A 20798-nucleotide genomic window follows, 5' to 3' on the forward strand; every position below is an offset into this window, starting at 1 on the left:
AATAATTCCACACTCATGTGAAACTTCTTATCTCAGAGTGACTAACAGCTGTCAGTATGTGGAGCAGTGTGGTGTCTGAATTTCTATTGCTTACAACCTCACGTGAGATATATAAAAGGATAACGTGAGGAAGTTTATGAGAAATGATTTACCATCAGAGAATGGTTGGCATGCTGCCAGCCTTTTAGTGGCTGTTTGGGAACAGGGCAGATTACAGAAATGGATATCTGGTTTAGTTATTAAAGCTTAAAGAATAAAAAGGATTAACATTCCAAACTGGCTATGAAGGATCCCCTCTGCTGGCTATAGGGTAAGGCCATGTAGCTTTGTACAGTAGTCACGTAGTCAAACATGAAACAAAGTGTAATTAAGATTTATGGCTGGTCTGAGCACTTGCGCTTCTGGCGGACAGGATGATGTTTGACAATAAAAAAATATATAACAATAATAATACTAACAATGTTAGGCTATATATACTAAAAAAAATGCTTTCCATAAAGAAGTGAAGTACTGTGAGCACAACAATTATAGCCTACTTACAATAGTTAATTTGATGTTTACAGTAAGTGCATTTCTTTGTGGCATTTATCATGGTTGCAACACTTTTTTTGCGTAACTCGTTTTGGTTGGAACATTTTTTTAACAATACATGACATTCGATTGCTCTAATAAATCATTTATAATGCATTATAACTTCATTTTTTCCCCTCTTTTTTATGACATACTTTCTTTCTGTGAAGTTATCAGTTTTTTCTACAGTTACATCTGTGCACATCTTAATATTGTACACTAGGCCTGTCATAACTTTGTACACTGCAATTACTGAAGCGACCTGAGCAAACCAAACAAGAAAATGATCTTATCTTACAATTATGACTTCCTTGTCACATTATTGACTCAGTATCTCATAAATTACAAAAAACATACGTCCCCCCCCAGTTTTTGCAGGTTGGGATCATAACAATTCTCATAATTAAGATATACATTTTCTATAATTATGAGCTTGGGATCTCTTTTCGAAAGTCGTTTTCTTTGATTAAAAGTAGATTAACTTATGTGATCCAATCAAAGTCTTTCTCTCAGTGTAGTTGTTATCCGCTTTCTGAAAATTACACACATCAGAAATGTTTTGATTTGGTCCAGATAATGGGGCGTAATAAAAATCGCTGACCACTGCTCTGATTGGCTACAGACAAGCAGGACAGAAGTCAATCTTCACATATCTCAATGCTGATTGGCTCCGGGTTGTATCCTACTTTACCTCTACCGGAGCCTGCACACAAGTGAACGTCAAATCGCCTAAGGAGCTGCGCCATTCGCGTACACCTTGCGTTATTTTCATAGCGGAGCGACCGTAAAAGCCATCCATGCTACGTATTTGTCGTTTGAGATTTACCTCTTGGCAGCAGGTGAGGTCAAATGCAGAGGAAAGGAGGAGCGGAAGAGCTTTGCTGACAGGTGGAGAAAAACATTTTAGCTTTTAGCTAAAAGGGAACAAATGGACGAGAATAAAACGGTGTTGGTCGAGAGCCTGATAATATGGGTGAGTGTTTAAACGCTTAGCTTGTGTGAATGTGTGATTTCATCTACCTGTTTGTAGGCAGTGGGGTGTAAACAAAAATACTTAAGCAGCTGAGAGTAAATGTGTAGAATATGAAGTGGGGCAAATGGTTGTTAGTTGGCTAGTCTACTATGAATCGTTGTGCTTCGGTATTACATAGATTAGCTTCATTTGTTCATTTGAGCGTCGCTGTAGCAACAGTCCGTCCAGCCGTCAGCTAACGTTAACGTTAAAGGTGTCGAGCCTCCGGTCGGATAGATATAATGTTGCTACTCAGGAGGCACAAAGACAACAATACCCTGCAGTTTAGTTGATCCTTGCTGGATTTACACTAACAATCCAATTAACTGGGAGTTATTTGTGGGATCTCGCTCTTTTGCTCACGTTATGTCGCTAACACTTATTTATTTAGTGCACCTGTTCCCGTAAGTTAGGTGTGAATTGATGTTGTTGTTGGCCGTCCTGTGTGTTACTCAGATGGGCTGAGCAGTTTGTTAATTGTCTTGCAGCTAAACTTAATCAGTCAAGGTGTGTAATAATGCACCAATATTTTTGAAAGCATAAGCAGAAGTCAAATTAAAGTTTCCCACAAATGGTGGACTTCATTTTAATGCTAGCTACCTAAATTTTAAAGAGATTATGATTATTTTTGTGATTTACGAATCTACTGATTATTTTCACAGTTAATTATTTTTTCTTTAAAATGTAAGAACATAGTGAAAAATGCCCATTTTAACATCTTCAAATGTGTAATTTGCCTGATCAACTGTCCAATACCTCAAAAATCCAAAGAGATTCAGTTAACTAATATATATGACACAGAAAAGCATCAAATCCTCACATCTGAGAAGCTGAAACTGGAAAATATTTGGCATTTTTGCTGGAAAAAATGACTCAAATGATAATCTAATTTGTAAATCCAATTGCCAATCGAGTAATCAATTATTATTATTGCAGCTCTATTTTGCGCTGAACCTTTTCACTGATTGTGTCAAGGTTTAGTTTTAGTAATTACTGAACACAGCAGGATGTTACAAAGACAGTCAGAGGGGTTTACTTTACACCATGGCTGCTGCTTGAATTATTTACATCTTCATTTTAGCAGAGAAGCCGTTATGACTGTTAAGTCAATACCATGTCTTGGAAACTCTACACTTAAACAAAAATCTCAGTCCAGGCTTCTGAGTTCAAGACTTTTTCTGTGTATGCGCATGGAAACAGTGCATCAGTGCAAGCTTTGAAGAAGAAATGCGTGATCAGTAACTTACTATATTCATGCAACCTTTGTGCGACTATTCTCTTGCACCGTTTATGCTCTTTGTCAGTCTCACTTCCCCCTCTATAACAATTACTTCTTAGATTATGTGTATCATACACATTAAAACAAGTTTTTTTGTCAAATTCCTATTCATAACTGACAAGACACTAATTTAGCCTACACTAGACAAAACATGTGATCTGGTGAGACATTTACTCAAGACAAAACAAAGTGATTACAGTATGAAAAGGTCATAGATCATACATTTGGTGATGAATTGAATTGCTTCACTTACACAGATATTTAGTAAGCATGATCCATAATCTATGTATGCTGTATAGGTAATTTGTACATTTCCACCTCAACCATTACCTGTCATCCCTCAATCTACCCATCAGTGCATCCCTGTCCTCTATCCCCTCTTCTCTCCTTTATTTATCCTTCCTTCGTAGTGGATTAGTTGCATTACACTACGTCAGCACATCTGCAGTGTTATGGAGAAAGCCTTCAGTGGTGAAGTGTACTGCATTATTTCCTGCATTCTGCTTGGATCCTCACAATGTTTTCTGCCTCTCAGCTGCAGACCTTCAACACTTCAGCACCCTGCAGAACGGTGGAGGAGCTGACCACTGGAGCTGCAATATCACAGGCACTGCATCAAATGTGAGCGAGCACACACACACACACGTAGGCACACATATAGGCTGTCTCTAACCTCCTCATTAATCATGATATTTGGCTGCTCTGCAGATCATTTCTTTATTTACAGCCAGTCTTGTTTGCTTCGAATAATTCAAATCACAGCAAACTGTTGGGATAGTTTGTTTATTCATTAGACAAACTGAAGTATGCATAAAGTAATTCTGCATAAAACAGCTAAAATAGAGGATGCTGTTTGCCACACAGCTGCAAATAATTGTTCTAATACACTTTAAACATCACAATTTGAAGAACAGTCTAGGGCTGCACTAACGATGACTTTCATTATCGATGAATCTGCAGAATATTCTTTTGATTGATTGATTATAATTAATTTAAGTTAGACAGACAAATTAGCATTACAATCTTACATTGTCACAAAGGTTGTATCTTACCACATTTTAGAAGCTGAACCCAGCAAATCAGTAGTTTTATTTGTTCTTAAAAAAACAATGGTTAAGTCATCAAAATAGATTCATTTTTGTTGATCGTTGCAGCTCTATACCAGTGTTTATTCATTTACAGAGAAATACATTGTAGAGGAAGACTTGGCCAGTTTCTCCAAAGACAGAAGCCTTTAGTCCAAAATACACCAAAGCTAGAAAGGTATACTGTGTTTTAAGTGAGTGAGAATTATGTTTCTGTGTGGAGAAAAATCCTCCCAAGAGGCTTTTACTATCCTACGTTTCTAAAGTAGATTCTCAGAAATGTAGGAAATAACTAAAGTAAAAAGGTTTAGAGAAAGTAAAGCCTTGAATGGTACTCTGTTGTTCACTATTAATGAGAAATTGTGTAGATTTAGATTTATTAAGGTGTGTGTGTGTGTGTGTGTGTGTGTGTGTGTGTGTGTGTGTGTGTGTGTGTGTGTGTGTGTGTGTGTGTGTGTGTGTGTGTGTGTGTGTGTGTGTGTGTGTGTGTGTGTGTGTGTGTGTGTGTGTGTGTGTGTGTGTGTGTGTGTGTGTGTTGCAGAGACCCAGCGTGGTTTTCTGATGGATGGCTCGGTCGCATTAAAACAGATGTTGATGACAACTGGAGACTGAAGGTAGAGAGCAGTGACATCTCCCACATCCTCCACCTGTCCTCTCTGACTTTTCTCCCTGTGTTTTGCTGAACCCTCCTGTGTTAGCTTCATTCCTGCCAAACTTGTCCATGACACTGACCTACTACTGGCTCCAGGGGTGCTGCTTCTCCTGGTTTAGCCTGCACTCTGACTCCTCTAGTGAAATGTGTACATGTATGTGTGTCCAGATCTGTTCACTATATGTAATATCTGTGAGAAAGTCTGCTTTGCAGTGTTCATGTGGCAACGGCGTGATGTAGAGAAAAAAAGCTTCCCATTCCCTGTCTGTACTCTTTGTTTCTGTTCTCACACACTGATAATATCCCCCCTGCTTCTTCCTTCCCAATTATATTCTCACATGTGTACATTTGAAAAGTCTTCATTTTCTTTGCGTGAACATACATTATATTAAGAGATTCTCTGTTGGAATTTTGTCCTTTTTTTTAATAAACTATCTTCATAATCTCATGTGTGATATCCTCAGGTGAGCAACCTAAAGAAGATTCTTCAGATGGTTGTTGACTATTATAATGAGGTATGTAGTGGTTATGTGCACAGTATCCTCCTTGTTTTTGCACAGTTGTTTTCTAATGTGTTTATTGAGTTCTTGTGGGAGTTGTAGTATACACTGTTTTAGTAACACAGGACCCAGGAGCCATGTATGAGGAAAATACAGTGTGCAGTTGAGATCAAAACAAGTACCAAGCAGCTCAAGCCTGGCATACATTAACATCTATAATATGAATATCAATAAACACAATATCAGGTACTACTTCAGCCCAAAAATGTTTAGACCCATTTTGCTAGGGGAATTCATGTTGAAATGTTGTGTGTCCTCAGTCATAGCACTGATACCACATTAAAACACAAAAGTTATTAGGTGACCGGTTTCTGGGACCATATTATGTTATGTTTAAAGCTATAAATCATCAACTATAATTATAACAATGTGGAATCAAACACTTAAAATTGAAGAATAGTTTATTTGCATATTTGTGGATTCACCATTTTGAAACACTGGCAATTATTTTCATTATTGATCCATTATTATTCTACTGCTTAATTGTTTTCTTTGAGTCAAAGGTTATATCTTTCATGTCTTGTTTTGTCTGATTAGCACCCCAAAGATATTCAGTTTGCAGTCTAATATGACAAAGGAAAGTGTGAAAGTATCACATTTTTGAAGCTGAAGCCAGCAAATTGATGGTATTTTAGTTGTTGGCAGATGGAACTATGTTTCACTTACTCTAAATGTGTAAAGTGTGAACACTTATTTGTTGAGTGCATTATCTTTGTCTCTGTATCATTAGGTCCTAGCAGAGGAGATCTCTGACTTCCGCATGCCAGATCTGGCCATGGTGGCAGAGCATTCAGACCCTGTAGAGCTGGGGAGGCTGCTGCAGCTCATACTGGGCTGTGCTGTCAAATGTGAACGCAAACAAGGTATGTGGCGTCCTATATCTTACACGCAATTTATTCACACATATTGGACCCAAACAGATATTTGAATATCTACATTTAAACGTGTGCTGTGCAGTGTAGATAAAAAGGGGAATTGTTTAATGAAAATCTAGTTAGGTTAGGACTGTCAGCTAAACAATGTTTGATTATTGCCCTGCCAAGCCACTGACAAAAGCAGAGCCAATCAGGCAGCGTGGCTGGAAAATCAGTAGCAGAAAGTGGGACACATAAACTGGGAAATACTAAAGTGAGGTATTTAGTGTCTAGGTGTGTAAATCTTTGTTTCACCTTTTGCCAGAATACATTCAGATCATCATGACCTTGGAGGAGTCTGTGCAGCATGTCGTCATGACGGCTATCCAGGAGGTCAGTCCATCATTTTGCCAAGTTTCTATGTCAGTCAGATTAGAGATTTTAAAAATATCAGAAAATCTTTGCTGAGCAGTTAAATTATAACTTTTGAAATCTGGCCCCATCAGCAAAGACGTCAGCAGCAGTAATTGTTAAGAGAGGTTAGATTACATGTGTATATTTGGGTAAAATAGGTTAAGGACTTTCAGCTAATGAGTCTATGTAATGAATCGGGGTGTGTTTTTTTCCCTCCTCAGCTCATGAGTAAAGAAACCATGGCCCCATTTGGAGCAGAGCTGTCGGGGGACTTGGAACAGCAGGTCAGTGTTATTATCACACAGAAACCTTTCATTGATGTAATTGGTACTTTCCTCTGTGAAATTATCCAACCATGTGAATTAAGAGGTGCTATCTTATCCCCAATTTATGGAGTATGTAATATATAAACATCAACCATATATTAATTGTGATTATAACTTTAACTGCAAAGAGAACAAAATAAAAAAGATGTGCAAACTGCAGCATTGTAACATATGTGTAAGGTTCATTTGAAACTCATGTCTGTTTTTTGTTTGTTGCTTAGTTTGCAGTGATATGAAACAGAGAAAAGCAAGTAAAACCTTGGTTCTTTGACAGGCAGTAATTAATAAATTACTTAAAAATTTAAATGTTAAAGAAATCCAAACCTTTCTCAATTTATTGGCTTATCCTTTCAGCGCTAAAGTGTAAATTGGACCAGTCACCAGGATAAGTTAGCTTCAGAGCTAAAGTTTAAAACAGCATTCATACATCTCAACCTTTGAGGAAGAGCCTGATCACAGCACAGAGAGTCTCAAAGTTCAAATATTGACTTTACAGCACAGTTGTTTCTTTAGTCTTCAATGATAGTAAACTGAATATTTCTTTTGCCAAAAAAAAAGGTGTCACCTCAGGCTCTCTTTACAGCACAGTGCAGTGCTTTAGAGCTACAACAGCTGATCAATTAATTTAAGAAAGTTTCTCTGATTCTAGCTTCTCAAATAGTTTTAGTCTTCTATGATAATAAACTTGAATATATTTGTTTTGACAAAACAAGACACTTGAGGACGTCAAGAGCAAAAATGGGGACTGTATCTGCTGTCATTAAATATTGCAGTAAAACAGTCTGTGTGTGTGCTTGTTTCTAGCGAGTTAACATAAGTCTTTCTGCTCTCCCTTCATGTTTCCAGCTCAAAAAAGCTTTGGAGGACCTCACTGAACTTTTAGCAGAGAAGGAAGCTTTAGCCCAGCGCTGTCAAGAGCTGGATATACAGGTGAATCCAGAGCCCATACACACGCTCTGTGCAAACACACACATGTGTGCCTCTGGTACAGTATAAACAGCAGTTGTGTAATTCGCTGTAATGGTTGGTTCCATTGTCTGGAGCTGCTGTGGCAGAAAGACTGCAGGCTTATAGTCTGGGCTTTTTACTGGCTCCCACTGTGGCATCTAGCCCCATGCTCTGCCACTACTGAAGGGCCTCAGCATTGTACAGACATCAACAAAATCTCGCCTAGGTACTGATCACACTTTCAACTGGACTCTTGACAGATTTATTTGTTCTGTCCCCAGTCGTGCTCATCTCTGGTCGCAGCGAGGTAAGTATAGTATGGCTGACCGTTCAGCAAAACTAAACCCATCTAAACCAGCTGCTCAACTGTTTACTCTAACTCAGCTAACAGATGGCTCAATCTGGATTCTGTTTGTGGCACAGTGTGCAGTGAATTTAAATATTTAGCGGGCTTTTGTATGGTTCCAGTAATTTACTCAGGGAATTAATCTTTGTGACAATAATCCATTTTCTAAATGCATCTTTGTCTTTGTAACACTTACACCTATTTGCCAGTTGATTGAGTACACCTCGCTAAAACAAAGGCAGCTGTACTTTCATGAAGGTTATAATGTTCAGTTGTTGTTTAAACTGGTGTTAATTTAACTTTATGGTCAAATTTTATGGTCATTTTGGAGTTGCCGTTGAGTTGAATCAACATCTTTTTTAACAGTTTCTACAAAAATGCAACTTTACAACCTTCATGAAGCAGGTATATTTTTTTGGACTGCATTCATTTAAGCTACCTAATAAACTGGAGACTTGGCTATATATTTCATGAAATAGGAGAATGGAAGTAAAAGGCTCAATTTCATATGTTTTTGAAAATTCAGTGTTCATAGAAGTTGTTTTGTTTTTGTTGTTAAATTAAATTAATCTCAGATAAATAATCCAGAGTCTGGTGGTAAAAAGTACGTATCGGGGAAATGGTGGGTGAGAAGTAAGACTAACCACGTATTAACATGTTTGCTTAAAATGCACTCTGTCTGTGGTCTGCTTCCAGCATGGATTAACTGCAAAGTTTGCTTAAACAGCTGGGAGAGGGAGAGCGTTATCTGTAGTGGAAAGGGTCGGTCTTTTGATGCTAGGATGTGACTTTTCTGCATTGCATGAAATAATTGACCAACAAGAGATTTAACCTCACAGTATCTTCCTGCTGACTTAATGGATCTTTTTAAATTGTATATTTAATCCACATCAGTGAGAGCAGGTCTAACACCATAACATACCCGGACAGGTGGCCATTCTTCAAGAGGAACGGAACAGCTTATTGGCCGAGAATGACGTCCTAACTGACCGAGCCAATCAGCTGGACACATTTGACGACCCAAGCACACCCTCAGGGAGGAAACACAGCCAGTTACAGCAGCAGCTAGAGGCTCTGCAGGAAGAGAACTTCAGGTTTGTCTCATCTTTGGATAAATGTCCTGTATTGTAGTGACCACACTCTGCTTGTTGGAGTCTGAGCGAGTATTCATTCTTGCATCTTTTAGGCTGGAGGCTGCAAAGGATGATTACCGGATCCACTGTGAAGAGCTGGAGAAGCAGCTGATTGAGGTCCAGCACCGTAATGATGAGCTCACCAGCCTGGCAGAAGAGTGTCGAGCACTCAGAGATGAGCTCGACGTTCTGAGGTTTGTGTCTGTGTGGGGAAGTGCAGTGAAGTTTTTTTTTAGTGAAGACCACAAAAATGTAAAAATGATATTAAAAACAAGACTGGACACAGAGTAAACAGCTATTTTGATTCTTCAGCGGACAAAAGTACATCTTATGTTGCCTGCTAATGAGAGATTAGCAGACACCTGGGCCAATTAGTTTGAGGGAGGGTAGGTAATGATTTCACTGATTAGCACACACCTTAATTAGACAGATGGAGCTAATCAGTGGAATTAACTGATTTTGTGTTTGGCTAGAATAAAAACCTGCATACACATGGCTCTCCACCGGCCTTGAAAGAGAGGGGTGACTTCATGCACAGGTACAAACACAGAAAAGAAGGGGAATAACATCAATACCCAATGTAACATAAGACTCAACCAAAACTGTCATCATCATCGGTGTATAAGACGTCTATTTTGGGGAGTGTCATGCTGGGAAAAACGCTTTTCTATTAAAGACGGTGTCGGGTTGATAGTTAATGGTCCAGTAAGGATTTGCTTAACTGTACTGGACCGGTATATTAACTCAGACTGGTTTCGGGTTAGGCTGGTTTCAATTATACATTTTAAAGAAACACAGTAACTTTACATATTTAATACAGTGTGTACCTGTGTGCTTACTCGAGTCCCAAAAACTCTTCATGAGAGCTGTTGCTGTGCGCAAATAGACTACGGCACCCGAGTCGTGCTTTTGCACTTTATACTTCAACATCAGTTTGGTCTGTAAATACAATACCTACTGAAACATCACAGCAACAAGTGTCCTGAAATACTTCTGATCAACACACAATCATTTTTCTGTACAGCATACAGCATTAACGGGTCATCAATAGTCTATTTTCATTAGCTGCCTGAAACAGCTGGAGCACAGCGTGTGCCTGACACAGCTGTTTACAGGATGATGTAGTTCATAAGTGTGGACGCTCACATCATTATCTTTACAGTTATAGTTATTGTTCTTAATGTTGGATGGTCTTTTACATTCCTATGATCATATCCAGATCCAAACTTTCTCTATATTTTACTGGTGAATAGAACACACCGGTGTATAAGACGCACCCCACTCAATGAAAAATATTGCATTAAAGGTGCATCTTATACACAGGTTTTTATGGTAAATGATGTTGGCTCTGTGCAACTGCAGTGGTCAACCTGAGTGCTGCATTTAAACTTCCTTTCTACATGTGCGCTTGATGATTTATAAGCTTGTTCATTGATATCTGTGTATTTGTTTCGTATTCATCTACTGTAGGAACTGCTCAGATCGTGTGGTGATGCTGGAGGCCTCAGTGGACACGTACAAGCGTAAGCTGGAGAATCTGGGTGATCTGAAGAGGCAGATGAAGATGCTGGAGGAGAATAACATGACCTACATGCAAAACACTGTCAGTTTGGAGGAAGAGCTGCGCAAGGCCAATGCTGCACGTGCACAGCTCGAAACATACAAGAGACAGGTAAATCCTAAAATAAATCTACAGTATAAATTTATGTGGTTTAATATGTACATTTGAACGTTTCTTTAAGCTGAATAGCTTTAAAAAAGTGTTGCACTTTGTTTTGTCTTTTAATACATACTCTCACATGTTTTCTGTCAGGTCCAGGAGCTACACAAGAAGTTGTCTGAGGAGTCGAGGCGAGCAGACAACCTGGCCTTTGAGATGAAGAAGTTGGAGGAAAAGCATGAAACTGTGATGAAGGAGAAAGAGGTGTGGCAGCTTTTTTTAAAAGTGTGAAGAATTGGCAGGAGGATTGTGTTCATTACACCTTTTACTAACATTTGTTCTGTGGTCCTCCTAATCACCAGAGGATCATCATCGAGAGAGATTCTCTGAAGGAGATCAACGAGGAGCTGCGCTGCACTCAGGCTCAACAGCACCAACTCTCCCAAGCAGGTATCTCATGGCTATCCAAATCTGACAATGCTGTTACTTTGCCACTTGTCTCTTTGATGATTCAAAAATGTCCAAACTCTCTTTCCATGTAGGAATGATTCCTTCCAGCAGCCCCAGCCATGATAACCTGGCAGCTGAATTAATACCCATTGAGTACAGGTAATAGACAGTTTCTGACAGAATTTTTCTTTATTTTTTGTCTGTGAATATTGACTTTATGTTTCTGCTGGGTTTTTTGCGGGGTTTTTTTAGAGAAAAGTTCATCAGGCTGCAGCATGAGAACAAGATGCTGAGAATTCAGCAGGAAGAATGTGAGAGGGAGAAGATTGCTACTCTACAGGCCCAGCTTCAGGAAGCACATAAGACACGTAGTCAACTGGACACTGAGAACAGGTTAACAGAGTTTTTTTGTCTTTGTAATACAGCCAGATGTAGAGGTTGTTTTCTTCATAGCCACTGGCTGCTTTCCTATTTACTCTGATATATTGTGTGTCCTGATGTGTTCTGTTAACTTAATTTATGAATTCACTCTTCCTACATGTTGCCGTTTCCTTCCTGCATGGTGATCAATCTGCAGACTGAGCCGAGAGCAGGTCAGGGAGCTGCAGCAGCAGGTTGAGGACCTCCAAAAGGCTCTGCAGAGTCAGGCAGCCAAACCTGATGATGTGAGTGTGCTGTCACACAATGGCACCAGTACAGAGAAAATGTACCACAGAGTTGATCTCATTAGGCTGTCAGACTTTGTACTTGCATGGTATTGTGGAAATTAATCACATTGCTTTATGTTTTCAGTCAGTATTTAAACTGATTTTAGAGGTAAAAGTCCATACATTGCATTTAGTTTATTTTGCAGTGAAAAATTAATTACTTAACATTTGTATTTGTAGAAGCTTTGAAATCTGCTTTATTTTCTTTTTTTCAGTCAAACCTGAAGCGGAAACTCGATGCACACATGTAAGTGTTAATATTTGGTCAGTGATACACATAGGTTGAGAGTATTAAATTGAATTTCAGTTTTCTCCAGTAGATGGAGGTAAAGAAACACAATTTGTTTCCTCAGGGTCCAGCTGAATGAGGCCCAAGATGAAATTATGAAGAAGAAAGAGCTGCTGGAGGACCTTCAGCCTGACAACACTCAAACCTGTAAGTCTTGTGTCTGATTTTGCAACCTCTGGAGTGGAAACTGCAAACCTGTCCTCAACACTGCACAATATGAGTGACATAATGACGTGTACTTTTTACGTCTCTTAGCCTTAAAGCTGGATGAGCTGATGGCAGCTCTGAAGAAGAAGGATGATGACATGAGAGCCATGGAAGAAAGGTACAAGATGTACCTGGAAAAAGCTCGCAATGTGAGTGATGGGAGTATCATTTCTCTTTTTGTTTTGTATCTCATCTTAGTGGTTGCGTCCCGTCATTGTTTTTTCAGACCTGTGTTCAAAAATGTGCCTTCTTCCCCTTCTTGTAGGTGATCCGAGCGCTGGACCCAAAGCTGAATCCAGCCACCGCTGAGATCCAGTCTCTGAGGAACCAGCTGGCAGACCGGGACAAGCAGGTTCTCAACCTTGAAGTAAATCAGCATTTTGAGTCGTTCACAGTTAAATGGTTATAATATCAAATATTTCCTCAGGAATGTTTTTCAAACCTATCTGATTTCATTTTGCCTTTCAGCGTCAGTGCGAACAGGCCAGGCTGAGAGAGTATGAGGAAAAGCTGATTGTCACAGCGTGGTATAACAAGGTAAGATCAAAGATGATTTCTGATTTATACCCTGAGATTCATGACTAAAGGCTAAACACTGTCTCTCTCCTCAGAGTCTGAGCTTTCAGAAGTTGGCCATTGAGTCACGACTCGGCCGCTCCTCCTCCGTGCTGTCCCCTGGTCAGTCCTTCTTATCCCAGCAGCGGCAAGTCTCAAACGCCCCCCGCCGGGCGCTCTCCATCAGCGTGCCTGCCACTACCTCCAAGTAGACCTTGTGACACACAGAGCCAAATGTCTCACCTTATTCAGTTAAGGGAAAACTCTACCTTCACTCCCTCCCACAAGTGAGCACTCAAGTGACCTTAAACACATCTGCTCTCAGTGCTTGGGGGAGGGGTCAAGGATGAGCTTATTGGGATCAATAAGCATTTACTTATCGGGCAAACCCCTAAAGGTCATCCAGATGAGGTTATAGAATACAATCCTGCATTTCACTGGCTATTAGTTGACCTTGCGTTGAACATTAACCCACAACCTGTTTTCACCTCACTAGCTAAAGTAGTGAACACTCTCCCGACCATTGACATAGAGCATATTTCCCCTCTGCCCTTTGTGTTTGCTCTGCCAACTGCAGACTCAACTGAATTCTTGCTGTACTCAAATTTAACATTTACTCGCATATCCTGTCATGCTGAGTACTTGGTCAGGAATGAGAGAAATGTAAATGAATGCTTAACAGTTTTATTCAGAATTAGAGCTCGTAATATTTATGAATGTTATTTTTTTTAAAGGCTCACTTGAATGGTAACGCCTACTAAATGTAATTTAAGATGATTGTTGATGTATGTAGAGCTGTACCATCAGACTATGCAGTGGAGGGGGCGGTAATGAGCTGATCCAGCAGACAGCTGCAGAGATAAATACTTGTCTTTCTTTCCAAAGTCATCTTTGAGAAAATGATCATCATATTTGGTGCTGGCCACCAACTGATGTTAAGCATCACATTTTTACTAAAATGGAATAAGCCCATCATGTGAAGCTGTGAAAATCCTATACAGTGATCAGCCTTTGAGGAACTGCAAAAACAAATCCTACACAAGGAATCCAGGACTAGTGTATTTTATTGTGTATTTTGTATCCTTCTGAGAGTGAGGTCTGACTTCTGCACTGGCAGCATGCTCTAAATGAAAACTGTCAGGCCTTTATATTTGTTGAAGATCTATTTAGTAGTGAGTAATCAAGACTATTATCTACCAATTTGTTATTCTGTAATGTAAAACATGATTTAAACACCAGCTTTTGATCCAAATGTGAGAACCAGGTAAAGCATTCAAATGATACCTGCAAATTGTAACTTCAGAGTTTTAATTATTGTGCTGGATATTGTAGTTAATCATGTATTCAGGCTTTTTAGTGTCAATGGAAGTTCAGAGTGAAGAGCGTTGTAGACGCAGGTGTTTTCTTTGTTATTGTGGGTTATTATTATGGGTCTTAAGTTGAACTGCACTAGCTTCAGAACATGAAATGGCTGTTGATTGCCTTCTCACTCTGTATGTCTGCAATAACACTAGAGGCATTCTGTTATGATGGTTTTGCCATTTGTGATCTATAAATGTCCTGTATGTCAAAGCGCTTTTATTTTCCTTAGCAGTGAATGATTCTTGTAGATTGCTGATTTAAAAGCTGTCATTCATATAAAAATAAGAAGTATGATCAAGTAGCACGGCATAGAAACTACAAGTGTAATTAATGTTTGTTTATAAAAGAAGAAAAGTGAGGAAGGCATCATGAATTTAAGGAGTTAAATTTTAAAGCCTTTGATTTTCTTGTGAAAAAAATAAATACATTCTTATTTTCTAAAATGTGTTTTGCATTCAGTAGCAACAACCTTAATTTGGGTCCAAAGATGAAAAACACAGGAGAGCTGAACAAAAACCACCCAGAGCTAAAAATGTTTATTTCAGCATCGACATGTTTTAGCACCTGTTGTTCTCAACAACATTCAGAGAGCAGATGAGACACAGGTGGTGTTGTACAGATGAGTCTGTCATGAGAGCATCCTCCTGGAACAATTAAGAAGCAATTTGCTATACAAATCAACCATATCAAGACACATGTCAAGAAACCATGTAAATGTATTCCCTCAAAATAGAATTCATTTTTAAAAGGGTTTTATAAAAGTAAATACTGTTGAACTTGAAAAAGAGGGAGAATTTTGCTGCTGCTGCCTTCTGGACAAAATAGTTTAAGCTTTGGAAAAAGTCACATGCTGTATTATGTAATCACTGTATGTGTAATAGACGGCATGCTGTAGTTTCCCCTAATTAGCTGTTGTAGAAACATCGCCACCATCGTCAGCTCCAATCATCTAGTCAGGAGCTATAGACAAGACACACTATTGAAGACTGGTAATAAACAAGAATGGTACTGGCATTTTGGTAATCACAGGAAAACTAGCCACAGTTGCAGCAGATGTCCACAACATTTTGTGGCTTAACTAACATAGTCTAGAGAGAGAGAGAGAGATGCAATGTTCAATGGGCCTTAGCATAGATCTTAAAAGGGTGTGGTGTGCGTGTGGCTCCAATGATCCCTTCTGTACTAAGCTCAACTCCATCCAGAGTGGAAAAACAAAACTTCTGCAACAAACTGACGAGAAACAAAAACAGCTCCGTTCTAGCCAGACCTTCACCCAGACATGCACGCTTTCCTGTGGAAAACAAAGCACAAGATTCACTATCTACTCACAGGCATACATTTTCTGCAGCCTCCATAACTTAACTCCTTGTGGTTCAATTTTCTGAAAAATGTTTCAATATCTAATCGGTTTAGTTACCTGCAGAGAAAGGTAAAAAGGCATCCCTCCTCACTAACTTGCCCTCCGCATCTAGGAAGTGTCCGGGGTTGAAAGTGTCCGGAGTCTCCCATTCATCTTTGTCAAACAGGACTGACGTCAAGTTGGTCATTACAGATGTTCCCTGCATACACAATAAGAAAAAACCCAACTCTGACAATGTTCAAATGGTTGGTTGAAAGTTACAGCACAAGGTTTGTAAGCATAAATATAATTGAACATGGAACGTTTATAGTTTTCATAAGCTTAAAAGAAAAGTTTATACAAAACAAACCGGTAAGACAGAAAATCTGTTTTAAGTACAGCCACACCTTGTTGGCAGTTACCAAGGAGGGTCAGATATAATGTCAGCAAGGTATTAACTGAAAAAACAAGGCTCAATCACATGCTGAATGAGTTGTTTAAGCTTATGTGGTGTATGATGTGGGTATTGGTTGAACACACCTTGCCATTCACTTGAATAAGAAAGTGTGTCCAAACTTTTGACTGGCTCAGAATTTTTAGTACATCTTCTTTAAAAGAAACAAATCACAAAACAGTGAGGAGCTACTTGGTGTATATGATTTCAGTATTCTCTCTTTGAATATTAGCATTACAATATACAATAAATGTATTTTTATAGCATTTTCTACTCTTCTAGCTTTAGTGGTATAAAGAACCAGGTGAATTAAGAGATATGTTTATTGCAGTGATATGAACTGATTTTCCCCACATGATAATATTTCACACATCACAAACTGCACTAAAAATGACATGTTGGTTTTCTGATAAACACATAACCAGTTTTGTCTAGTTGTTCGATGAGAAGATATTGCACCTTGGGAATAAAGTAACCGCCCAATGTCGTATCCCTGGCAGCCATTCTGAGTCCATTGAGAGGAACAATGTTTCCCATCCTCTGGATCTCATGGATGACAGCGTCAGTGTAGGGCAGGTTGGGTTTATCAGCCATCGTTGGCTGCCGGGTCTGTCCAATCACACTGTCTATCTCTGCCAGGACTTTGTCTAGCAGGGGAAATTAACGATTTTTAATTGGTTAGATAAAGTGACTTCTCTCTAATTTAAATATGCCAGTTGAGGCTGATGTGGATATTGCCATAATATTCTATGAGAAATAGATTTATGTTGGAGTGATATCTCTCAAATAACTGATATCCTTGTGCAAAAACAACCACCAGCTCCTCTGAATTACAGTAGCAAACATTTACTGTCTTAAGACACTTCAAGTCAGGTGGACTAATTGAAAAACAGACTGTTCTCGCTGTGCCGCCTTCATACATAATAAATAGCAGTTTATAAATACAGAAGAGAATCTCTAAATCAGCAGAAGTTAAGAAGTATGGCATCTTTGATCTTCATTATGTTCTTCATGGTTGTTGTTTTATCTCTATACTTCTGCTCTGTGATTCATCTGAGCACCCACCTTGAATATGAGGGTTCTTGATGAGGTAGATGAGGCCCCACTGCAGGGTCTTTGAGGTGGTTTCACTGCCAGCCAGGAATAGATCCAGACAACACAGAACCAGGTTTCTTTCGTCGAAGCCCAGTTCACTGTTTCTGTTGCGCTGTCAGAGTGGAGGGACAAACATACAGTTGTGTTTGAAAAGGGGTTGTTTTTGGCTCTCACTTCAACAACTGTGAACACCTACTTTCTCTTCAATGAGGAAGGTGTCGATGTAATCTCGTGGGTTGCTGGGGTCCAGATCCAACTTGTGCCTCTCTATCTCAGACCTGATGGATGCCTCCAAAGATTTAGAGTTGCTGAAGATGTCATTGTGAGGCCCGGGCAGATGTTTCATCAGTGCTGGGAATGCATTGTAGAGCTGTGTGGAGCGAAAATAAGGAGCTTATTCAGTGGTGCTGGTTTAAATCCTTTGGCAAATAAAAAGATATCAAAATGGCTATCAGCATTTTCTGTTGAAATAAGTTTTAAACTCATACTGCAGGGGTGAAATCAGTCCCTGCAAGTATGCAAACGTTTGCATTCTTTGAGCTGCATAAAATAAATAATTTTGTCCCCAGCCAGCATCCATATTGAACATACCGGACACTGCATGTTTAGTATATGGTTACTGTTTTGCTTTTTATGTTAGAAAAAGATTACATAAATCAGTCACTGATATTCTTAAAATGTACTCAAGATTACATATTTCTTCTCAATGACACTTTCGATTGACATGTATTAAGAACTGCATTGGATTTGGTCCTTGTAATGAATGGATGTAGCCATGTGAGGTTGTTCAGTGTGTCTGAGCTGCTTCCATGTCTTACTAGAGCCCATATGGAGCCTTCCAGATAGGCCATCTCTGTCAGGTTCTTCAGCATGCTCTGGAAGTTGTGGTCACTGTAGTCAAACCGTCTCCCAAAGACTATCAGGCAGATTATGTTGGCCACTGCGTTGTTTAAGAGGGGCACGGGGTCAAAAGGCTCACCTGAACAGAAGAAAAGTCTCATGTCATGCTGTACTAGATAGAAGTGTTTAGTTTTTATTTTTATATTTTGCTCTCTTGTCTCTTGCGTTGTGTGTGCCTGCCTCTCTCCTTCTCCATGACCTCCTGGAGATGGCGGCTCTCTTCACAAATGCTCTGCTCGATGGAGCTCTTGGCCAATCCAAAGGTCCGCAATGTGGCCATGGCAAAACGTCGCTGTCTCCTCCACACTTTCCCATTACTAAAGAAAAGACCCGCTAACGCACAAAGAAACCAAATGATGTTGCTCAGAAGCAAGGAAGCAGGATGATACATAGATTCTGACATACTGTGTGTGTTATAGATTTGCATGAATCACCTGAGTTTCCTGAATATATTCTGGTAACCATTGGGATATAAGGCCGGTCCACAAAGTTGTCAGCCTGTGTCACTATAGCTTCCTTCACCATCTTCCACCCAGTTACAAACACTGTTTTGTCTCTTCCCAGGCGCATGCAGAACACATTCCCATAAACATCAGCTAGCTGTGGATGCAGGATTAGAGAATAAGTGTCCTGTTGTCTGACATGTGATCCAGATACATTTTCTGTGACACTGTGACTTTCTATCAACAGGTTTTAAGCATTGTTTCTTACCATAGTCTCATGCAGATTTAAACATTTTGATTATTTCTCCAATCTTGTGGGCCTGTTAAACTCATATGAAGGCAGTGACTGATGTATTTAAGTATACAATGTATTACTAAATAGCTCTCCTATCCTGTTGAACATGCTGAAGTTGCTAATTATCAGATTAAAAAACACTGCTTCCTAACATGCAAATATGTTGATGTGGCCACCTTACCTTGGTTAGGTAAATGTGAGGTTGTTTAGGATCAATGCTGAAGACATTTCCTAAAAGAGGGAGAGTCGGTGGTCCTGGAGGAAAGTTAGGTGGATCCTTTTTGTTCAGAAAATATGCTATGAGGAGAACAGCAAAAATAAAAAGCAGCACTCCCCTGATGTCAAACCCCAGCAACAAACCACACATCCACATTGTGAAGCAGAGGAGAAGACTGATACAGATCAGTGTTTGGCCCCTGACTTGCCTCTTCATTTATTCCTAGTTAGAGATGGGCTGGTGCTCTGCTGACTCACCGCTTATGTAGACATAATGATGTATGTGTTTGTGACAGAAAGTTGGGACATCACTAATCAAATAAGAAATATAGGCTAAGAATGGGCTAAAAATGTACCCATAGAAATGAAACAAAGGGCAGGAAACAAAAAGCTTTCAGTCATAAAAATCTGAAATAGTTTTTTATTATAAGGTTAAATCAGCCAATTTAGATCCTTTATGTGATAAATGTAAGAGAGGGGAGGCCACGCTTATTCACATGTTTTGGACTTGTCCAAGCTTGGAGAAATACTGGAGAGATGTTTTCCAAACCCTGTCCCTTATTCTTAATCTTGTGCTAGAGCCCAACCCACTGATTGCCCTTTTCGGCACCACTGGTGAAGTTGACACGTGCCTCACTCCAACCAAAAGCCGCACACTGTCCTTTGCCTCGCTTTTGGCTAGGCGTGCGATTCTATTAAGATGGAGGGATGCTGCCCCGCCTACACATGCTCAGTGGTTAAGGGACATCATGTCCTGTCTAGACCTCGAAAAGATCCGTTATTCAGTTTGTGACTCCAGCAAGAAGTTCCAGAAGGTGTGGGGACCTTTCTTGAAATACTTTGAGAACCTTAAGTCAGATTGAAGTATCTGCCCCTCTTTCCTTTTTTCCTTTTTTCCTTTTTGTCCGTTTCTGTCAGTTACAATGTCTGTATCACTCAGTGTCTAAATTTGCCTTATTTCACTTATTTACCTTTATTTGTCTACTCATCCTGTTTGTTTGTTTATTTACCTATCATATTTTTATTGTTTATGTATCTTGCAACTCAATACTTGACTTCCAGCAGTTCCCTACAACACTCCAGGAATAATACTCCTCAGGAATCACAGTTTGTGGATGTGGCTAGTGGGAGGGGAGGGATGTTTATGTTTATGTTGAATCACTTGAAAAATGTACAATGTATGAGCATGCACGTATATGTGATGTGATACATGTAAAATTCAATAAAAATATTTGAGAAAAAAAAAAAATCAGCCAATATAACTTTAGGAGGCAAGTTTTTCATGTGTTGTTGAATTATAAAATAAACTTTACAAAACATAACCAGCACAATGCTACTCAATAGGATTTAACTTTCAACATTTTACCATGAGTGATGCTAACAAACTTTACAAAACATAGTATTCTCATACTTAGTTCATACATACAGTCATGTGAAAAAATTAGGACACCCCGTTAAATATTCAGTTCTTTATTAAGAAATGTTCACATATCGATGTCTAATCTCATTGTTATTTATCTCTGGAAAAGAAAGTGATTCAATTGCAGGTAAACAAATTAACCTTGTTGTACTCATTAAACAAAAATGTATATTCTAATTGTAGGAAAAAGTTAGGATACCCTGCCCCCTAATAGCTAGTGTTACCCC

The 20798-nt window shown here is 39.3% G+C and overlaps 2 protein-coding genes across 2 annotated transcripts; one reads left to right on the plus strand and one right to left on the minus strand.

Moving 5' to 3' along the window:
• The first annotated feature begins 1409 nt into the window (after positions 1–1409).
• On the plus strand, positions 1410–14837 carry hook1 (hook microtubule-tethering protein 1). The gene is made up of 22 exons (XM_062424669.1): positions 1410–1543; positions 3397–3482; positions 4488–4560; positions 5063–5113; positions 5889–6021; positions 6338–6405; positions 6648–6710; positions 7599–7682; positions 8977–9140; positions 9233–9373; positions 10650–10851; positions 10993–11103; positions 11202–11289; positions 11382–11448; positions 11542–11682; positions 11867–11954; positions 12212–12243; positions 12350–12432; positions 12541–12641; positions 12758–12859; positions 12961–13029; positions 13104–14837. The coding sequence occupies exons 1-22, from the start codon at positions 1499–1501 to the stop codon at positions 13257–13259; spliced, it is 2148 nt and encodes a 715-aa protein (XP_062280653.1). The 5' UTR covers positions 1410–1498; the 3' UTR covers positions 13260–14837.
• Positions 14838–15524: 687 nt separating this feature from the next.
• Positions 15525–19308, minus strand: LOC133985103 (cytochrome P450 2J1-like). Its single transcript, XM_062424670.1, has 9 exons — positions 19117–19308; positions 18632–18797; positions 18378–18530; positions 18116–18276; positions 17494–17667; positions 17268–17409; positions 16662–16849; positions 15827–15968; positions 15525–15700 (listed from the first exon to the last, which is right to left on the minus strand). The coding sequence occupies exons 1-9, from the start codon at positions 19306–19308 to the stop codon at positions 15525–15527; spliced, it is 1494 nt and encodes a 497-aa protein (XP_062280654.1).
• Positions 19309–20798: the final 1490 nt, after the last annotated feature.

Source organism: Scomber scombrus, chromosome 8 (genome assembly GCF_963691925.1).
Source record: "Scomber scombrus chromosome 8, fScoSco1.1, whole genome shotgun sequence".
NCBI lineage: Eukaryota > Metazoa > Chordata > Actinopteri > Scombriformes > Scombridae > Scomber > Scomber scombrus.

Bases quoted from the DNA above. Each gene is read 5' to 3' on its own strand.
- LOC133985103 (XM_062424670.1), bottom strand. From the start codon at position 19,308: ATGTGGATGTGTGGTTTGTTGCTGGGGTTTGACATCAGGGGAGTGCTG. The intron at 16,850-17,267 runs GTGGGTGCTCAG...TTCCCCTGCTAG, and splicing joins CAAGAACCCTCATATTCAAG to ACAAAGTCCTGGCAGAGATA. The intron at 15,701-15,826 runs GTAACTAAACCG...TGTTTTCCACAG, and splicing joins CTTTTTACCTTTCTCTGCAG to GAAAGCGTGCATGTCTGGGT.
- hook1 (XM_062424669.1), top strand. From the start codon at position 1,499: ATGGACGAGAATAAAACGGTGTTGGTCGAGAGCCTGATAATATGG. The intron at 10,852-10,992 runs GTAAATCCTAAA...GTTTTCTGTCAG, and splicing joins TCGAAACATACAAGAGACAG to GTCCAGGAGCTACACAAGAA. The intron at 11,104-11,201 runs GTGTGGCAGCTT...CCTAATCACCAG, and splicing joins CTGTGATGAAGGAGAAAGAG to AGGATCATCATCGAGAGAGA.